General features: G+C 45.0%; 1 protein-coding gene across 3 annotated transcripts in view; it reads left to right on the forward strand.

Moving 5' to 3' along the window:
• The window catches only part of ttbk1a (tau tubulin kinase 1a), a 48,304-nt gene that overhangs the window by 22,369 nt on the left and 4,170 nt on the right, over nt 1-21,765 (forward strand). For all 3 annotated transcript variants that reach the window (XM_030404216.1, XM_030404142.1, XM_030404261.1), the window contains 4 exons: nt 397-607; nt 822-994; nt 1,178-1,518; nt 1,935-2,116. In XM_030404216.1, the coding sequence (XP_030260076.1) occupies nt 397-607; nt 822-994; nt 1,178-1,518; nt 1,935-2,116 (907 nt within the window). The remainder of the gene's footprint in view (nt 1-396; nt 608-821; nt 995-1,177; nt 1,519-1,934; nt 2,117-21,765) is intronic.

The following is a 21,765-nucleotide window of genomic DNA, read 5'->3' on the forward strand; positions in this document are numbered from 1 at the left end:
ACTTTTGTCATTAGAACTGATTGATAGATCTACAAAAGTTAGACCAACATTAAACCAATGAAAAATGGACAATACCAATTTATAACAGCAGCCTTTAGTTTTGCTGGTGTAATCAAAGTCTCCGGAAGCCCCAAGATCCCAAACTGATGTGAGAAGACGTTATCCTCGAGGTCTTTTATCTTAGCAGCTACAGAGAAGCCTTCAGCTCAAAATGTGTAAATAATGTAAACAACATAAAGAACTAAAACATTCACCTGACTTTCCATTGACTGAACTTTCATTCTGGGTGAAATTATCCTTTCAGTCACCATAATGAGCTTCAGTACATGGTATTTTAAGTTTTCTGGGCGGTTTCTGACATCTCAGCGTCTCTAACAGGATCTCTTGTGTTCACAGACCCATCATGGGGCCGGGTCCTGGAGATCTTCAGCGGGAGAACACCGACGACGTTCTGCAGGACGAACACCTCAGTGATCAGGAGAACGCCCCGCCGGCCCCGCCCAGCCGCCCCCCTGGAGAGACGGGGGTCCCTCACGGTGGGGAGCCAGGAGAGACCTGGGAGGACACGGACTTCAACCGCAACAGACTCCGGATCAGTCTGAACAAGGTCTGAGCTGACACAGGAAATGTGACGAATGAGCCAAAAGGTTCATCTTAACTTCCACTCACGTTTGTTCAGCGTTGAAATGTAACCAAGTACATTCACTCAAGTACTATACTTAAGTACACAGTTGAAGTCTTTCTAATGTAACTGAGATTCTGTTAGAACTTCAGTGGCTTCTGTGTTGGACCATAAAACATCACTTCCTGTCTGTCCGTAGGGGGCTCAAGAGGAGGAGGCGGGTCGAGGGGCATGTCCAGTGTCGCCGGCTCGAGGAGGAGCCCCAGAGTCACCGACAGGTCAGGGACGGTCCTTACGGTACCGCCGGGTCAACAGCCCAGAATCTGACCGCCTGTCTGCCGCCGAGGGCCGGGCCGATGGCTACGGACAGAGGTGATGTGAACCATCAGAAAACTGAGTTTTGGAACCAACCTGCTGTTTTGTGACTTGACTTCTCATCAGGAGACTAGATGTTTGAGATGACTTGTGTTTTGCCATTATTGACTTACCTTGTCTTATCTTTGATGTCACATTCGAGTCCTACTGTCTCTATACATCTGTCTGTGTGTCCTCCAGGTCTAGGATGGACATCCTCGGCTCTCCGTCTCGTCACGTCTACTCCTCCCAGCCGGCTCAGATGCTGTCCGTTGACCCAGGTTGCCGTGGCGACCGTCAGGTCAGTGGCCGTCAGGAGGTGTCGGTTGCCTCCGTCGACCAGGAGGCGCACAGCAACGCCTTCATCCGCTCTGTCCCACTCGCTGAGGAGGAGGACTTCGACAGCAAAGAGTGGGTGATCATCGACAAAGAGGCGGAGCTACGAGATTTCCAACCAACCACGTCAGGAACCACTGATGAGGAGCCCGAGGAGCTCCGCCCCCTGGAGGAACAGGAGGAGAGGAGGAGGCTCAGGGCTGGAGGTACGAGCTTCTGGAGACACCACGACACACACAATGTCTGTCAGTGGGTGATGACATCATCCATAGTACACAAAAATACAGTGAATCACCCTTAGATTCGATATTCATATCTTCATATCTTCTTTACTGCACTTCAGCGTGTCGGCAGAGTGAGTGGTGCAAACAGTTTTACAGTTCAGGAAACCAACAATGCTGCTGCTCATGTGACCCCCAGAGTCTGATAACGAGACGCATCAAAATCATTGAAAAAAATTATGCAAAAAACATTGTAAAATGTGTAAAACAGTTGGAGATGTTACTGTAGAGCAACACAGGAAGTAAACAGACGTCACGCCACGTTGTGTGAATACTAAACGTTGCCTCAGTGTTTCACGTCCATCTCTTCACAGTCTGGTTAACGTTCTGGTTCCCTGCAGGAGGCGAGCTGGTGGTTCGTCCAAAGACCCACACCAGGGACAGCAGCCGGGGGATGCTAACACTAACGGAGGAGGAGGCATCCAGGAGGAGTGGTGGAAGCCCCGCCCAGTCGCCCTGTCACTCGCTGCCGTCAGGACGACCCCGCAGGAGAGAGTCGGAACCCATTGGACCTCAAAGACCGGTAAGAGACTCGGCCGGCCAATCAGAGGAGAGCTTAGCTCTCCAGCCGCATGTTGGCAAGCAGATGAGGAAGCGGACGCCCGCTGTGCAGATTCACCTCTCTGATGATGTCATGAGGAGTTCTGCAGCAGCTGCTCCGCCTCATTTATCTGTCAGTCAACAGACAGCTAAAAGGACCAATCCAGCTCCAGCGCACAGCGTGGTGTGTCTTTCTCTGGTTTCTGTCATGATTCTGCAGGCTGAGAGGTTGAAGTTTAACTGTAGCTGCACTGAGGTGCCATCATGTCTCTCCTTTATCACGATGATGAGTCGGCTCTGCTCAGACACTGCTGAAACACTCTCAGTTTAAACTTCAGGTTGTTTGATAAGAGCAGGTTGCATCCTGGACATCCTGGAGTCTATAATTCACTTTGTACTTTACATTGTTGAGTAAAGTAATCAAAGTAATCCAAAACCTTTAAAATGCATCAGTATGGTTATTGATCTGTACCTGGACATGTCAACCAGAGCAGGTACAGACCTCTACACAGGAAACTGAACTGTCGCAACCACGAGACATCCGACAGGTGTTTGTCTGACAGGTAACAGTAGGCGACATATTAAATACTACAGACAGTGTCAGATACATGTTCAGGTTGGAGCTCTGCAGGTTTAATTTATTCTCAGGTTCATAGTCCAGACAGAACCTCCTCCACCAGTCTTCAGAGGTACCGAGCTCAACGTCTGGACCGATGCTGGATTTGTCCTTTAAGGATGTCACAGTACAGACGTGCAGAAGGACTCCTGCTGGAGTTCGTCTGCAGGTTCATGGCAGTTCCTTCCTGCAGCTGAACATCTGTCACATGCAGTCGCTCTGTTCCACCAGCAGCAGCAGCAGAGATCCTCTGACTGATTCCATCTGAAGAGTAGATGACTCGTAGCTGTCAAAGCTTCGTGGGAGGTGTTCAGATTGTTTCGTCCACTCTTGTGGTCGAACCTTGTTCAGCTCCAGATGTGGACAGAACAGTTCCATCTTTATAAGCAAAACATGTGTCTGAGAAACAGGGATGGGTATCGATACTAATACTGCCGATCAATATCAGCACGACATTAGAAGATGTAAAGCAGGATGTGACCGTCATCTTAAGATGAGATCTGTTGGAGGAGCTGAGGTGGACGATCTACAGCTAGAAGCAGCTGAACACTTTCACATGAGCACAACAATCTGATAATAATCTGATCTGACCAGTTTATGTTCACTGTGATGTCACAATAAAAGAAAACAGTTTACTTGATTCAGTACATGACGTGAACTGTTTATCTATTTTCTACTGTGTCCATGTGAAGTTTTCCTCAGTGTTTCTCCTTTTCTGTACTTCCTTCCATCTAGAAGGTGAAGGATGTTACGTTTTCTCGTTTCTTTGAGACGTGTATCTCGTTTCTTCCTCGCTCAAAAATGCGTTTTAACAACATCTGTTTTCTTTTACATGTGCAGATGTGAAAGAACAAAAGAAACCAGATTAACTCTGGACATGTTCCAAACAAGAAGCAATGTTGGGCAATAAAACAAGGTGTGTTTATCAGATATCTCAGAATCCCAAAAACACACCTTGTTATAAAAATGCTGCACATTGATTTTGATTGACAACTGAACAAATGAAAAACAACACGATGAGGTCAAATAGTCAAATTATTGTACAACAATGTGTGCTCAGTGTAAGATAAGTTTGTGGAGTCCTGTCACTTTTGATCACTTTGTGCTGTTGGCCGTGACGGAGAGCTCAGAATATAACCAAGCTGTCGTCATGAACACATGCTAACGAGCTGTAGTACTTTTGGATTCATTAACGACATGTTAACACCAAAAGAATCATAATTTCAGTTCTGACTGTTTTTTGTCGTGCCAGTCCTCAATACCCATCCCTGCTGAGAAATGAATTGAGTCAGATGCTACAGAAAAAAGAAGCTAGCTTGGAATATGGCGGGACGTTACAGCTGGGAGTAGACTAGCTTAGCTTAGCATAAAGAGTGGAAACAGCTAGCTTGGCTGGTTTAACAATAAACCTGTCACCATCATCAACAGCATCTTTATGTCTCTGATCCAGACACACAACATCAAACCAGCGGCAACATGGTGATGGTCGAGTTTTAGAGCTGAGTTTGGATTATCAGCTTCGGACAGAGCCAGGCTAGCTGTTTCCACTCTTTATGCTAAGCTAAGCTAGCCGGCTTCATATTTAGAGTGCAGACATGAGAGCCGACTCGACCTAAAAACTCAAAAAAAGAGGCAAAGAGGATTTCCTGAGATGTTGAATCAAACTGTGTGTGAGTTTCAAAAACGACCCGACGGGTTGAGCTCACGGCGCTGATGGTTCCTTGACTGCCTGTGACATGAGCCCAGTTGTGTGACCGGTCAGCTGTGTGGGCGGAGCTGCTGTCAGAGGCTGAATCGTTTCCATCTCTTGCTTTATGTCCATAACTTCTGTTTGGACCATTGTTTTATTCTGAAGGAGTGAATGAGACACAGCGGCTGTTTGATCCAACACGATGTTTCTGTCAGGATGTCGATGATGTTTCTCATCTTCTGTTGTTCTGCTGTGTTTAATCATGTTCACACACACACACACACACACACACACACACACACATGTGAGTCTGTTCATGATGGTGGATGAGAGGAAATTTACTGTCGAGGAACCAGGAGAGAAAACCAACCCTGTCACTACCTGGTGTGAGTGCTGCATGCGCAAGCACGGCCGCCATTTTGGATAGCAAGATACAGCAACAGGACTTGGACAAACCTCAGATCTGCAGTAAAAGCTGAAGTTTTTGCTCTTACATTACTCTCAAAAGTTTGGAAAATTGTGTCTCAAGGCGAAAAAGTATAATTTATTAAAATATTACACAGAGAACATGCTGTGCTGCAACAACGCAGTGCTGTCTGAAGTGTTCATCATCAGCGAGTGTCATCAGAATCTTAAGCTGTCGTCACACATTTCTGCAGTTCTGTTTGACGTTTTAGCGTAGATTCATCCAAGTCATGTTCACGTAGCTCGCTGTCCAACATGGTGGACGTACTCGCGCACGGCACCTGTCAGATCAGGTAGTGACAGAACATCCCAGAGATGTAACGTCCTGACTGGATCCACAGGATTTATATGTGATGCCACGATCAGTGTGGAAGACAGCGGAGGTGGAGGTGTGGATGGGAGGAGGTGGAGGTGTGGATGGGAGGAGGTTGGAGGTGTGGATGTGAGGAGGTGGAGGTGGAGGTGTGGATGTGAGGAGGTGGAGGTGGAGGTGGAGGTGTGGATGTGATGAGGTGGAGGTGTGGAGGTGGAGGTGTGGATGTGATGAGGTGGAGGTGTGGAGGTGGAGGTGTGGATGTGATGAGGTGGAGGTGTGGAGGTGGAGGTGGAGGTGGGAGGAGGTTGGAGGTGTGGATGTGAGGAGGTGGAGGTGGAGGTGTGGAGGTGGAGGTGGAGGTGTGGATGGGAGGATGTGTGGAGGTGGAGGTGTGGATGGGAGGATGTGGAGATGGAGGTGGAGGTGGAGGTGTGGATGGGAGGATGTGGAGATGGAGGTGGAGGTGGAGGTGTGGATGTGAGGAGGTGGAGGTGGAGGTGGATGTGTGGATGGGAGGATGTGTGGAGGTGGATGTGGAGGTGTGGATGGGAGGATGTGTGGAGGTGGAGGTGGAGGTGTGGATGGGAGGATGTGGGAGGATGGAGGTGGAGGTGGATGTGTGGATGGGAGGATGTGTGGAGGTGGAGGTGTGGATGGGAGGAGGTGGAGGTGTGGATGGGAGGATGTGTGGAGGTGGAGGTGTGGATGGGAGGAGGTGGAGATGGAGGTGGAGGTGGAGGTGTGGATGTGAGGAGGTGGAGGTGGAGGTGGAGGTGTGGATGGGAGGATGTGTGGGGTGGAGGTGTGGATGGGAGGATGTGTGGAGGTGGAGGTGTGGATGGGAGGATGTGTGGAGGTGGAGGTGTGGATGGGAGGAGGATGTGTGGAGGTGGAGGTGGAGGTGTGGATGGAGGCTGTGTGGAGGTGGAGGTGTGGAGATGGGAGGATGTGTGGCGGTGGAGGTGGAGGTGTGGATGGGAGGATGTGTGGAGGTGGAGGGTGGAGGTGGGATGGGAGGAGGTGGAGGTGGAGGTGGAGGTGTGGATGGGAGGATGTGTGGAGGTGGAGGTGTGGATGGGAGGATGTGTGGAGGTGGAGGTGGAGGTGTGGATGGGAGGATGTGTGGAGGTGGAGGTGTGGATGGGGGGATGTGTGGAGGTGGAGGTGGAGGTGTGGATGGGAGGATGTGTGGAGGTGGAGGTGGAGGTGTGGATGGGAGGATGTGTGGAGGTGGAGGTGGAGGTGTGGATGGGAGGATGTGTGGAGGTGGAGGTGTGGATGGGAGGATGTGTGGAGGTGGAGGTGGAGGTGTGGATGGGAGGATGTGTGGAGGTGGAGGTGGAGGTGTGGATGGGAGGAGGTTTAGCAAGTCTGTCTGTCATGCAGGAGTTTGTATGGAGTTATTGTTCAGCCATGTTTTGTCCAGCACTAACCTGAACCAGGTGCTGTAGAGTCCAAACGTGTTGTATTCCTCTGACCCGACTCAGACATCCTGAGCTCGTGAAGTCACTCGATGTTATTCAGGGTTCTGCAGAAACGTCTGGTGTCAAAGGTTTCTGTGTGACCACAGGATCTGTAGTGGGCTGGGGACAAAATAACAGAAACACCTCATAAAACAGCCCTGCAGTCCATCACGACCCTGATCCAGAACCACTACCCTGCAGGGCGAATTGCGGTCTGGTGTCAGGGTGATGATGGACAGCTGGACGGGCCAGGCCGAGCATCCCAGTGTTTTTAAGCTATATCAGGACGCATAATATAAATCTCAATATTTTGAAATCTCCTCAACATTCAGGTTCAACGCTGCGGTGTCATCAGCAAATGTGGATATAATGAATGTAAACGTGGATGAAGGCGAGTAATGAAACAGGTAGAACAGTCTCGTGGGTTCAGAAGATGACATCACTTTACTATGATGAGCCTTCAGAACCAGAACAAGAAAAGATACAGCCTCTTATCCCAGTAACCATACTGAGCATATCTACAGCCCAACTCCAGCTGGAGGCCCGTAAAATCTGTAAATCTGCGAAGAGATGATGAAAATACAAACTCACCCAATAACAAGATCATCCTGCTACTTTTCCTTTGCCTCATGCCCCGCCCCCTTTTGTATGAAAACAGCAGCTCTAATCAGATTGGTGCTAAATGTAAATTCTGGTTGTCTCTTTTTTTGTCAGACAGACAAACAGACTGACACAAAGAAACAGTGATCGTGACTCCTTTCAGTCCCGGTCTGCATCACAGTGGACCGACCTGACACACAGCTACCTAATTACATGTCCAGCTAATCTATCATACATCATTAAGACTCTATAATGTTGATGAAGGTTCTTCCAGGTTCTGGTACTTCTAAGTGCTGTATCGTATTCAACTGGACTTGTTTCAGTTTCTTAAAGACGTTTCATTTCTCATCTAAGAGGCTTCTTCACTTGAGAGCTGCAGGGTTTTAAACTCTGTGTGGGAGAGTCCTTACCACTTACATCTGAGGGAGAAGAATCATTCCTTTGAAGGAACACTGTAAACATCTTGTCCAGAGAAGACGGATGGTTTGAAAAAGAAGTAAAAGAATCTACGTCAAACTGGAGCGATCGTCTTGTAACAGAAGAGTTGGACTAAGACGTCACAGATCAGCACTCCCACACATGGGTTAAAACCCTGCGACTCCCTCCAGGTAGCTAGAAGTGAAGAAGCCTCTTGGACAAGCGGTGAAACGTCTTTAACACACTGAAACAGGTCCAGTTGCCTACGATACAGTACTAAGTAGACTCTATTGTAATCTGATTACGTCTCTGTGTTTCTGTGTGTTCAATGAGTTGACTCTGAGCTGAGAGGAGGCAAAGATGTGGCTTCATGCTGCTTACCAGCTTCATCATCAGATCAGCTCAGTTTATATCATTAAAACAGCTTCTGTCCACTTACTGCTCAACCAAACTACATTTTAAAACAGCTGTTTTAAGGTTGTCCCTTATTTCTTCACAGTAAAAACTGTAGTTACAACTTTAAAAAGACTCTTTTTAGATTTGCTTCCATAATGCAGACACAATCGGCTCACATGACATACTCTTGGTGACATCATTAACTCACCTGTGACGAGGTGTTTGACACAGATGGACATTTATCGACTGGAAGGGTCAGTGGACGATCTGAAGCCGCAGATCAAACCATAACCTTTGGGACTTTGATTTGACAAATGTAACACAGCAGCTTTTAGACGCTTCTGCTAGCTGTTTTTCATCTGATTGTGCCGACAGGATTATTGTGGCCAAAAGAATTCTCGATAACGATATTATTACAATCTGCTTTATGTGTTCACTATCGACACTACGAGGGTCGCACCCTAGTCTCCGCCATCACACCGTGTTAGCGAGATAGTTACTGCGTCTTCCTCTTCTTCTTTTGTCTTTTTTACCGTGCGTTACCTAGCGTAACCTAGCGTTACCATGCGTTACCATGCATTACTGTGCATCACCTAGCGTTACCGCGTGTTACCATGCATTACTGTGCGTTACCTAGCGTTACCGTGTGTTACCATGCATTACTGTGCGCTACCTAGCGTTACCGTGTGTTACCATGCATTACTGTGCGCTACCTAGCGTTACCGCGTGTTACCATGCATTACTGTGTGTTACCTAGCGTTACCGCGTGATACCTAGCGTAACCTAGCGTTACCATGCGTCACCATCCATTACTGTGCGTTACCTAGCGTTACCGCATGTTACCATGCATTACTGTGTGGTACCTAGCGTTACCGCGTGATACCTAGCGTAACCTAGCGTTACCATGCGTCACCATCCATTACTGTGCGTTACCTAGCGTTACCGCGTGATACCTAGCGTAACCTAGCGTCACCATCCATTACTGTGCGTTACCTAGCGTTACCGCGTGATACCTAGCGTAACCTAGCGTTACCATGCATCACCATCCATTACTGTGCGTTACCTAGCGTTACCGTGTGTTACCTAGTGTAACCTAGCGTTACCGTGTGATACCTAGCGTAACCTAGCGTTACCATGCGTCACCATCCATTACTGTGCGTTACTTAGCGTTACCGCGTGATACCTAGCGTAACCTAGCGTTACCATGCGTCACCATCCATTACTGTGCGTTACCTAGCGTCACCGTGTGTTACCTAGCGTAACCTAGCGTTACCATGCATTACTGTTTGTTACCTAGCGTTACCGCATGTTGCCATGCATTACTGTGCGTTACCTAGCGTTACCGCGTGTTACCTAGCGTAACCCAACGTTACCATGCGTCACCATGCATTACCTAGCGTAACCTAGCGTAACCTAGTGTAACCTAGCGTTACCGTGTGTTACCTAGCGTAACCTAGTGTAACCTAGCGTTACCATGCGTTACCGTGTGTTACCGTCACCTACAGAACAGAAATGATCTTAAGAGCAGCATGAATCATGTTAGTATAATGATGACAGCGTGCTGCTGGTGAAGGCAAAGATGAGACGGTGTGACTTTACTTAAAAAACCAAAGTGGATTAATCATTTTAAAACTTTTGAGGTCGTACAACTTAAATGTAATTGTCTGCTTTTGTTGATTTATTATTTATTATTTATAACCTACATAGTTTTTTGTTTGGACCAGGTTTTAGTTTTTTAACATTTAAAAACTGAGCTAGCGTTCTGTGTTCTACTGAAGTTAGCATGCTAACAGCTAGCCTCCTCACAGCCCTCTGTAGCTCAGAGGTGACAGTCTGACAGCCTGAAGTTTCAGCTGGAGATGTAAAAGCAGCCAGTTCACTACTGAGTCTAATAAGTCAACAACATAAATAAATGTCAAGAGAGGAAATATTACGACAGAAAAATCCAACCGTCCACAATCTGAACTCAAGTTTCTGTCTCAGACATTCTGAGAAAATCATCAGAATTACAGAGTACAGTGAGCAGCAGTTAGCAGGTCACAGCTCAACATGAGCTGTTGATGGTTCATGAGTCAAAGATGCATCACTAAAGAGAAACTTTAAAATAAAAGCCAGTCTGACTATCAGGTGTAAACATGGGAACTTTATGTTGTTGGTCATAAACACACACCTGGTTCACCTGGACACGACACACACTGACAAAAACAGGAGGTCAAGAAAAGTTCACCTAAAATCCAAATATTTAGTCATTGCCTTTATTATAATATGATCAGAAGTGCTGTAAGATAATATTATACAACATTATCATATCCTCCTAACACACACTGATATTCTTAAGGGAACAGTTCTCCAAAGTCAGTCCTCAGCAACTGAAGGAGCTGGTGACTTGTTTAAAAATGCAAAAAGCAACAAAAAAAACCCACAAACAAGCACTTCCTGTTAGCAGTGAACCTGTGGATGTTAAAACAACTGTCACTGGATCACTGTGGGACTGAAGAGAACATGATATTTCTAAGGCAGGTTCTGAACATGTGAGGAGAGTGTTTCTTGTGGATTCTGATAAACAACTGAAGCAGTTGAGACTTGATTTAAAGCAGAGAAACAACCACAGAAACATCAGATGTCTCCATCAGCTCGTCTGCTGTGATCACAGTCTGCAGCAGAGAACACATCACAACTGATCTCAGACCAGATTAACACCTTCAGTAACATGAAGTCTTCACTGGAGCTGCTGAGCTAACAGTGTTAGCATCAGGTAGCTCTGCCGAGCTAACAGAGTTAGCATCGGGCTGTTCTGCTGCGCTAACTGAGTTAGCATCAGGTAGCTCTGCTGATGATGAATCTGTGTGATACTGTAGCGTCATATTATCTTTTAAGACTTCTAATCATATTAAATAATAGCTGAAAATGACTCAAAGAAACTAACTGATACATAATAAAACATTTTTAAGATAAATTATTTTAGAAAAATTATCAAAACGTCGTTAGAAACCGTCTCAGACTGAAGCTGAAGCTGCAGCAGCAGCGACACACGAGAGATCAGGACGCTTCAGGATGAGAGTTTAGTTTTGTTTCTGTGTGTTTGTGTGGAACGTGTGATGGAGGCGTGAGAGGACGAGGTCAGAGGTCACCAGGATCACCATGTCTGAATCTGCTCAGCTGATTCCATGAACGTGAATGTGGACGACTTAACGTTCTTTATTTTAAAACCTTCGGGTTTCATTTTCCTCCAGCAGGATTTTCCTCATGGTTGCTGATTATTGATCCTCTTCTTGATTTATTTCCTTCGTCCCTTTTTTCCTTCAGTTCATGTGTTCATTTATTTATTTATGCACTCATTGTTTTATTCATTTACTCACTAATCAGTCAGCTCTGAGACCATGCGTACTTTGGTGGCTGCTGTTTACAGGCTGGACGTTATTACATCACGGCTGACACTTCACTCCACCTGCAGTGTCACATCTTATCGTCTTTAAGTCCTTGTCCGTGCACAAAGTCGTGTTTAGTGATATTTTAGCTTTTCGATCTTGCCGCTAGACTCAGAGCGAGCGCTCCGCCGCCACCGGCCATCGAGGAACTGCCATTCTCTTTTTTACTCCTCTCCAACTCTCTCCCCCTCCACATAACTCCTGACGCCTTTGCCCCCAACCTATCGCTTTAAAAGTACACAGTATGTCGAGTTTGACTCGCCTGAGGAGACAGAGAAAAGAGCGAGGGTGCCATTGGGACAACACGAGAAGAAATAAAGTGATGTTTCGGGGTAAGCACAGTTTAGGAATAGTCCTTTACCTCTGTTCTCTCACTCAGTTTCTGTTCCTCCTCTTCCTTTTCTTCCTTCTGTTCACACATTTTTCCTCCCTCTTTTATTTCCTCCGTCGTGTGTCTGTGTTTCGTGTGCCTGATGACTTCATCTCTCTTTTGTGTTCCCTTGTTTTCTTTTTGCATCTCCAGTGCTCATTTCTTTTGTTCCTTCAGAAGTGAAAAGCTCAGCCTGTTGTAGATAGAGAGATTCAGTATGTGACGTGTTCGTGCTGGTGACTTTGTGTCCTTTTAAAGTGCTTCTGCTGTGGGGGAGATTTGTCCAGCTAGAGGGATGCTAGTCTGACCAATCTGGCAACCCACTCAGCTAACAGTCTATTGAACTGTCTGTTAACTTTTTGGTAGCTAGCTGTAACTGTAGACAGAGTGCCAGATTTACACCAACGCTCCCTCAGCTTCTCTCCCTGAGCTCCTCCCCTCACAACCTTTGACCAATCAGCTGCAGGCTTTAGATGTGAGAGAGCACCAATCAGCTCTCTCCTGTCTAACGTCTGGTCGGGGAGGGGAAGGAGACGAGGGCAGGAGGTCCAATCAGAGTGTTGGGACGTAGCCGTAGGAAACATTTAATAAAGCATTTATTTTTTACAAAGAGTTGCTTCCCGCTCATTAACCTCTCCTCCTTCCTTCTCTCTGATTGGTCTGTTTGCAGCTGGAAGAGGAGCGGCACCAGCCCCGGCCCAATCAGCTCAGGAGGCTGGCCTCCTACGTCTTCTCCTCCTCCACCCTGGAGACGGAGCAGTATCCCCACGGAGGAGGAAGCTTCATCCAGAGGAGCCGCTCCGCAGAGAGTAGCCCCGCCCACGTCACCGCCGCCAACACCCGCCGGCGACACGCCGGCACCTTGCCGACGCCCGGCAGCCCGCGGAGCAGACACTCAGTCCTGAACGTGTCGAGGACACAGCTGCAGCAGATGTTAGCCAAGCTCATGAACAAGAACAGCAGCTGAGAGACGGACTCAGAACACACACAGACACACACAGACACACACAGACACACGCAGAGTCTGCCCCCCCAGTAAACTGTAAAATATTAAGAACATCTAACAATCATTTTAATTTCAGTTTTACTCTTCAATCTGAAATGAATCTAATTTATGTTCAATAAATGTGACGTGTTAGATGATGTAAACACGTTGTTATGTTCGTTAATATCCATCACAGCATGAAACAATACAAGACTACGCTTTTATTTTGAAGTCACAGTGTCTTCCTGTGTTCAGACTTCTGCTTTTAGTTTTTAGATATTGATTTTCTCTCCCTGAGTTTCTGTGTTCTGTATTAAAACAACATTCATAGGATCGTCTTTAACAAAACATCACGTCTGAAATACATTTTGATCAGATTGTATATTATTGATCTTTACTGGAAGCTGCTCACACTTCCTGTCACACTTCAGACTGTCTCAGAATCAAACTGTGACATTCAGCCATTAACAAACATTTTGTCAGAGATGAACCGAAAAATTTGCAGCAGGCTCTGCACACACACACACACACACACACACACACGCTCATATGAAACTGAGAGCCAGATAATAACCACAACAAGCCATATTACTGGCACACAGCAGCACTGCTGTGTTGGTAAACGAACACACACACACACACACACACACACACAGCAGAGGACAGCAGAAGAAGAAGAGCTGACGACAGGAAGTGTTTTCCATGCAATAAAGTGGGCGGAGCCTCTCTGCACAGCTGGAGTTGCACAGGCCCGTCAGCCTGGAGGAACCAGGTGAACTGCAGAGTTCTCCGGGTCGCTGTGAAGAGGACAGAACCAGAGCGAGGCTGCTAACAGACTGTTAAGCTTTACGCGTCTGTGCGTTTATTTATTTAAACTTTTTGCTTCCTGCTGAAGTGAAGGAGCGATCGTCCAGGAATGCAGGTCGTCCCGGCGATCCAGTTTTGTTTTTTTTGCACCAAGACTTTGGAGTCGGCCTGTTCCCTCCGATCATCCCGTCCACCGAGCAATACATCGACACCGACGACACGTCTTCACCGACACAAAACCAGTGATCCGACCCGCCTCGCTCTGAGTCCAGCCTCATTAAACATTGTGTGTGAACGGAGGAGTGTCAGTTTGTCTGTGAAAAGGTTTCCTGAAGCCTCGACGGCAAAAACTGTTACTGTGCTGGGTCTCTGGGTAGAAGTACGGTGGCCCTGAAGTCCAAATATTTCACACAAAAAGAAAAAGAAAACAGTTTTACAAAAAAAACAAAAAACAACAACAGTTGACACATGGACAAATCATGAAACCACCCAACAACAGCTCACAGGATAAATACACACCTAATAAACGACATCACAATAATAGTTTTATATTTATGATTAACAAAAACACAAGACGGAAAACAAACGGACAGGTTAGGTTTCACAACATTTAAAGGAGCAGTCCAAGTTTTTGAGGACAAATTCAAACTTTTACAATATTAATGAGGTAAAAACAAAAACAAGCTGCTCTCAGAGGAAACACTGTCTGAAGCTAGAGAGGTGGCAGGGTCCGCCACATGTAAACACAGTTAAACAGCATAAATTGTGTCGTCCTTTAATGTCAGTATGTTTATCAGCCAATCAGGACCTTTCTCTGCTCAATAACATTTCTTTAACAAAAAAACAGACTGAACCTTTAAACTACAGACTGCTCCTTTAATCTACAGACTGCTCCTTTAATCTACAGACTGCTCCTTTAAACTGTAAAAAACTACCATATACATTTTTTTTGCAAAATAAATAAACAAACAAAACTTCCAAATCACAAAAAAATAAACCCTAACCTAAAGTTCTGTGACGACTTCTGACTTTGTTATTTTTTGCTGAACTCGAGTTTCTGATTTTATTTCCTGATTTATTTGCTGAATGTTTGATTTTGAAACAAACGTGTTTCTCAGTGGAACAGAAAGATGAGAAGGAGCACGAGGCCGCTGTCGGTCTGCGTCTTTAATGTGACACTTTCAATCTACTAAAATGTTTCTGATTGGTCGAGGAACTCAGATAGAGGCGGAGCTCTCAGCGTGTAGGAGCTGTTGAACACGACAGAGAGCATCATGGGAACTGAGGCGTCACACATGTTGTTGTCTGTCATCAGCCTCGTTGACTCTTGAAGACTTTGTGTTCTCGTGTTAAGTCACGCGGTCAATGTTCAGGTCGAGACTGAAGTATCTCAGTGTCCTCGTGTGTTTCAGGCGTTCATGATCCCCAGAAGACAAATCCGTCTCACTTTGGCCTCTCCTGACTCGTCCTGTAGCGCCACCGCGAGGTTGATCAGTGGTTTTGAGTGTGTCAGACAGGTGATGGAGTGTTTATCCTGATAACTTTGATTTTCATCTTCAGGTTCTTTGGTTTGCAGGGGTGATGACACTCACACTTAGCTAATGTTAGCATGCTAACATGCTAAACTATGAGGGTGAACTGATGAATATATATATATACACAGCTGCTACACATCTGGATAATAGCATTGTCATTGTGAGCATGTTAACATGGTGATGTTAGCATTAAGCTTAAGTACATCTTCACAGAGCTGCTAGCTCGACTGTAGCCTCTCAGTTATTCTTTAAAGGTGCAATATGTAAGAATTTTAGTTGGAACATGAAAAAAATTAACAAATATTTCCCACGGAGTGAAAAGGATGCATTAATAAAATATAATTTTGAAGACCTTTACGTATATGTTGCAGAGATATCTACATGAGTCGGCATGCTAATAAGTTAGCCATGGCCTGTCCCACTGGAGAGCTCCTCTGCTAACGGATAAACTCGACACTCCCAGGGTCCGAGCTAACGAGCTAACAGCAGCTACAGTTACAGTTACGATGTTTGTTCTAAGTAGAAATATGACAGGTAGCCAGTTCTTACATAGTGCACCTTTTAAAGGAGCAGTCCACCCAAAATAACAACCAAAAAAACATGAGATGTCTCCAGATGTTTCTTTGGTCTCCAGCTACTTCAGTTGTTTAGCAGAATGTTGTGACGCTATCGTTATCCTGAGATCAGGATTTTATGGTCTGGTTATCTGACGCTGCGTGTTTCTGTCAGACACATTTAATTAGATCAAGATGATGAGAAAATGAAGTCAGAGGATCAGAAACATCCAGTTGAGGTTACTGGAGGTTGTTGGTGTTTGAGTTAAATCCGGTCTTCCAGAGGACGAGGTCGACTCTGTTTCATCCGTATGGACTTCTTGATGTTAAGGTCCATCAGATGGGAGTTTCAGGTGGCTTTGTTGGTTTGGTTTGGTTATCGGCTGTGAGACTGATCGAGTCGTTTGTGGTCTCTGTGGGGTCGTCCTGCTTCCTCACATCATTTCATGTATTTGGACCGTCGTCTTATTTCCATTGTGCTTCCTCATCCATCACTGTCTTCTGACCGCTGGACTTCAGTTTTGCACATTATTACTGAGTCGACCAGAGAGGGGATCGGGCTGGTTCAGGCCGGGCCGGGCTGGGCCGGGCCAGGGGTCTCACTGTGTGGATGCAAAACTCAGATGCAATAAGTGATTAAAAAAGAGAGATTTCTGTAAACGGACATTTTTACATCTCTCTTTTCATTATTGGAGTGAGTTTCTTTCTTCCAGGCAGCTGATGGTTTCATTCGTCTCAAGAAATCTGCACAAACATGAAGCGTTCTAAAAGTCGCTCCAATCAGAACCAACCAATCCAAGTTGATGTTTGAGCGTCACTGTGTTGGAGGATGTGTGTGCAGTTTTCACATTTTCTCAGAGCTCAAAGAAAACCTAAGAGGCAGGACATTAAACGTTAAACTTCTGAAAAGACACATTTACATCTTTAGAGATTCAGGAAAACTTAGCAGAATTAGCTGTCTGCACTTCCTGCTAGCAGTGAACCTGTGGATGTACAGACAACTGTCACTGTAATAGTTGTCTGTACATCCACAGGCTCACTGCTAACAGGAAGCGCTAACAGATAAGAGATATTAAAAACCTGTCTGAGATGAATTCTCAGCAGTAGATTGAAGTTGGTTTCTACGGGATGATCTGAAAACTGGCTGCCTGGAAGAAAAATGATGAGCAGAAATAAACACAAACCAGTTTTCATGTCACATTTCACACTGAATGAAATGGAATGTCGTTACAGTCAGTACAGTTGTTTAAAGGGCATGCACAGTAAATGTACCCGGATCAGTGTTGTATGGACCGGCTGGACGTTGTCATGTTACTGGTTGGTTTTAGTAGAAGTCTGTTACTGTGTCTCCACTTTGAAATGGTTTATGCCTCGAAGATTCTTTGGAAATTGTATTTAGGTCATTCAGTCTCTGGAGTGAACAACAAACATCCAACCCACTGAGCAGAAACATCCAGACAACGACGTCCACTGGAGAGCCATGAACGGTTCATCCATGTCTTTTCAACGTCCACTGCTGACGTCCACGTGACGTCCTTTCAGGGTTCAACATTAAAGTCTCTGAACTGTGTGTTTGACAATGTTAGATGTCTTTTCAACTTCAGTCACAGATGTTTAAAGAACTTGTTGTGGTTCAAAATTAAAGTTTTCTTGACACCAGATTTAACTTCATGCAGCAAAAACTACAGCGAGGATTCAGACCCTGAACCTCGACCTCAGCAGCTGCAGGAGGCGCGAACTTTACCTGGAGAGCTGCTACATCAGATTTATTAAATATCATGTTCATCAAACCTTTGAACATTAACCTTCTGGATGAAGGTCGGATATTTAATTAATCTATTGAGTAGCTCTCCAGGTAAAGTTTGTGCATCGTGCAGCTCCTGAGGTCGAGGTTCAGGGTTTGAAAACTCGCTGTAGTTTTTGCTGCATGAGGTAAAAATGTCATGTCATGAAACCTTTTTTTTGAACAACAACAAGTTCTTTAAACATCTGTGACTGAAGTTGAAAAGACGTCTAACATTACAGTATAGAGACTTTAATGTTAAACCCTGTAAGGACATCACGTGGACGTCAGCAGTGGACGTCGAAAAGACATCCACTGGAAATGTTTCTACTCAGTGGAAACATTCAGGAGGAAACACCATCCAATCATCATCTCACATCCAGTGAGCAAGCTGTGAGAATCAGATACTTGAGACCTTGAGGGACGACCAGAGCTTGATCCAAAGTCCCACAAATCCCCAAAAATGTGATTTGAAATTATTCAGTTCTAACTTATGTGTGGACATTTGATTGTCTTTGACCGATCCCCCCCGAAACAAACCAAATCCCAGGAGTTTGTTTGAGAAGAGGAGGTTGTCTCTGCTCACTGGTTGTTAAATTAACAGCACAGACACAGAAGAACAGTTGAACAACATCAACAGCTTGTTTAAGTGTCGCCTCAAACATTAGTTCAGTTTATCAGAGCCTCCAGATTTTTGAGAGTTAACTGGTCTGCAGGACAATGTTCTCTATTTTGAACAAGACTTTTTGTCCTTTAAAGGACTGTTCTGTCCTGAGAGACGGAGGCTTTCAGTAGGAAAACTACAAACACTTTAAGTTAGTTTTTGGTTTGTGGTCTCCGGAGCTGTTGAGACTGAATATCAGGCTGCTGCTAACGTCAGACCAAAGCAGCGCTCTGTGATACACGACTTGTCGTTCGAACAGTCGGGCACATCCAGAAACATTTTGGCAGTGCACTTCCAAAATATGGCTACATGAGTTAGCTAGGACGGCCATTTTGTGCAATGAAGGCCAAACGGTTGCTTTCTCAGTTTGGTAAAGGGCTACATTAAGTAAATATGCACCACTTGCTGTTTCATAAAGCTCGAGGCGTTAGCGTTGGCTCAGCCCGAGCAGGAGATGTCCCTCTGCGCCGAGGCGACTTCCAGAGCTTGTTTTTTCATGCTGCTTCATGCTGAGTTCAGGATGTCCTGGCTGTTTTATATTTCGCATAACGTCACACTATAACCACTTAGAGAATGTATGAAGTGGACTAGCTGCTAACTCTGAACTTTATTTTGCACGTCTGCAAAATGATTCACCTACCGTACAAGATTGTCACTGATACACGTCAATGTTTTGTCCTGTGTCATCATGAACGCAGTGCCACATTCAGTCCAGAGCGGCGGTGGAGAGCTTCGAGTGCGCTCACTCTGCTGACAACAGTTTAAAAAAAACGATCTGCAGCATTAATGACGGCATGTCGTACAAAAAGACTGTTTACAGACTGTCGCCACTCTTTGCATGAGATCTACTGTTTGTACGACATGCACCTCTGACTGTAAATGACTGAAAACAACACTGTACTGTAATTACAACAAAACCACAGTGAATATACACCTCTGACTGAAAAATGTCTGTGATTCTTTTGTAAATAATTTTCACCGCTAGAGGAGATACTCACGGATCAGTGCTGACGAGTCCACATGTTAACGTGACGAGAAGCAGCCGATAGTCACAGATTCTTCATCCTCCATCACAGCTTCCCTCTGCAGTGTTGATCGGAACATTTAACCTCAGTGTTTGGTTGTAAGTGGAGGAAGTCTGGCCACATCGTGGGCTCAGGAGGCTGTTTGAGATGACAGTTTCTGGATAAAGGAGCTGAGTTTTTGTACATGATTCCCATCGGCCATGTTAAGACTTGATTCTGCTGCTTTATTACAGGAGAACAAAACCAATGTGAAGGTGTCTCGAGTAGACAGTCGGCAAATTTCAAAGAGCTACTTCCTACAACTGTCCAAGGAAACTAAAACACCTCACGTCACTGAGGTTCTGTTGTCAGCTGTGTTGAAGTCTATGGGAGAAAACTTCTGATATGAAATCAAAAAGCACACTTCAGAGATGAGGTCTTTCATTTCATATCAGAAGTTTGAGTGTTTTTCCCCTAGACTTCAACACAGTCTGGCACCAGAGACTCAGTGATGTTAGGACCCTTCTTTCTGTTTTAGGGTGCTTAGTTCTTGGTTCTTCCCGTTGTTGAAGCAGTTTTTCAGTCAATAGAAAAGATCATTAAAATCATTGTGGTCCAGAGGAATTATGACCACAACAACTAAAATAAGACCCAGGATCTGAAATCATTCTTCAAACCGTCACATCTGTAGTGTGAGAGTCAAATACTTACTTATACTGCTGTTCACTCCAAACAAACTGTGTTCACTATCATGCAGTGAGCATATACTTGTGTAATAACTTATATATTAATTTAATGAAGCCCAAAATTCATACAATTATTGAGCCTCTTTTGGACATAGAAAATTTACTCAATGTGCTCAAGCTGCTGCTCCCCTTTATTTAAAGGAGCGATCTGTAAGGTATGGCCAGAATATCATTCATTACTTAAAAGCTGAGCCAACATGAACAGACTGAAGAAACAAAAGAGTGTCTCTGTTCTGTGTTGCAGAGATGTCTACTGAAGTTAGCATGCTAACCAGCTAGCCGCCTAGCACCAATGAGTAGCTCCAGAGGTGACAGTCTGACAGCCTGTAGTTTCAGTTCACTACTGAGTCTAATGAGTCGACTACATAAACTCATAAATGTGAAGAAAGGAAATATTTTGACAAAAAAATCAGACGGTCCACCGTCTGAACTCTAGTTTCTGTCTCCGACTGAACTCAGACCAGTTTAATCTGCTCGTTAACTCGTCGTCAGACTCACTTCATTCAGACTGGACTCAAACTGAGTCAGAGTCACCAGAACAGTTCTGGTTTGTCTCCACAGTCTCCTCTGGTTCGGTCCAAATCAATCCTCAGTTCACAGTAACATATGAAGATATTCTATCTCTACACGCTGATGATGTCCGACTCTCTCTCTGTCCTCTCCTAATGTGTCTTCTCATGCTCGGAGTCATAGTCCTGGTCAGAGCCGCTGTAAATCACCTCTGTGCTGTAAATCACCTCTGTACTGTGTCCTCTGTCTTCATGTTGACCTCCGTCGCTCTCAGAGTTCAGTGACTCACGCTGTTGTACAAGGTTGGCTAATTGGCTAATGGCAGCTGGTTGCTATACCTTTAGCTATAGTTTTGGAGACACCTTTGCATTCTGGCCATTTCTTACAAATTACACCTCAAAGAAATTAAATAACCCTGAAAATGATTTCAGGAATACAAATTGAAAAAGAAATATGAGATCTGTAGCAGTGCAGCATGTAGATGTGATGGTAAAAAGTAGCAGGCAGTGGTTATCTTTGCCCCAGAAAATCTATTTATTGGAAAGTTTTATTAATAGTAAAATGTTATTTCCATCAACATTACTGCAGCTTTGAAGCCTCGAAAAACAAGATGATTTAGCTTAAAAGTCCCACAAAACTTTTCCACAGTCTGCCACAAAAGATTTATACCTCATGAATCACACAGTAGAATTATATAAATGTTAAAAAAATATTGTATAGTTCCTCCCAGACATACGTTTTATTGCATATTTTATATGTTAGTGCTGATCTTTATGGAATAACAGGGTGATATTGTATAGGTAATGTGTCTGTGGGAAGAACAAAACTGCATCTTGTCTATAGGTGAACACTCGTCTCCATGTTGAGCTTGTTGCGACTGTGCGCCACATTCTCAAAGGAGCATTCAGGTAGTTTAAGAAATATTTTTTGTCAGTCCAAAATTAGTCGTTTTCATCCATGTGTTTACAGCACTGAGAGAGGTTTAGGAGGTGTTTAGCGTAGCTTAGCACAAAGACTGGAAGCAGGTGGAAACTGCTAGCTCCGCTTCTACTTTAGCACAAGTCTTGTTAGCATTAAAGCTAGTCTGCAATCCATTCTGTAGTCAGCTAAAACAAACAACCACACTATGAGTTGAGGTCTGCAGAGCTGCTGTGTTAAGTAACTGCTCCCAGCGAGTGTTGGCTAATAAATAGCTTCAATGCTAACTGCTGCTAAAACAAAACATTTCTCCTTCAACACTTCAGTAAACAAGATGCATCGTGTAAATCACACAGTTGTTAGAA

The sequence above is a fragment of the Sparus aurata genome, chromosome 1 (genome assembly GCF_900880675.1).
Source record: "Sparus aurata chromosome 1, fSpaAur1.1, whole genome shotgun sequence".
NCBI lineage: Eukaryota > Metazoa > Chordata > Actinopteri > Spariformes > Sparidae > Sparus > Sparus aurata.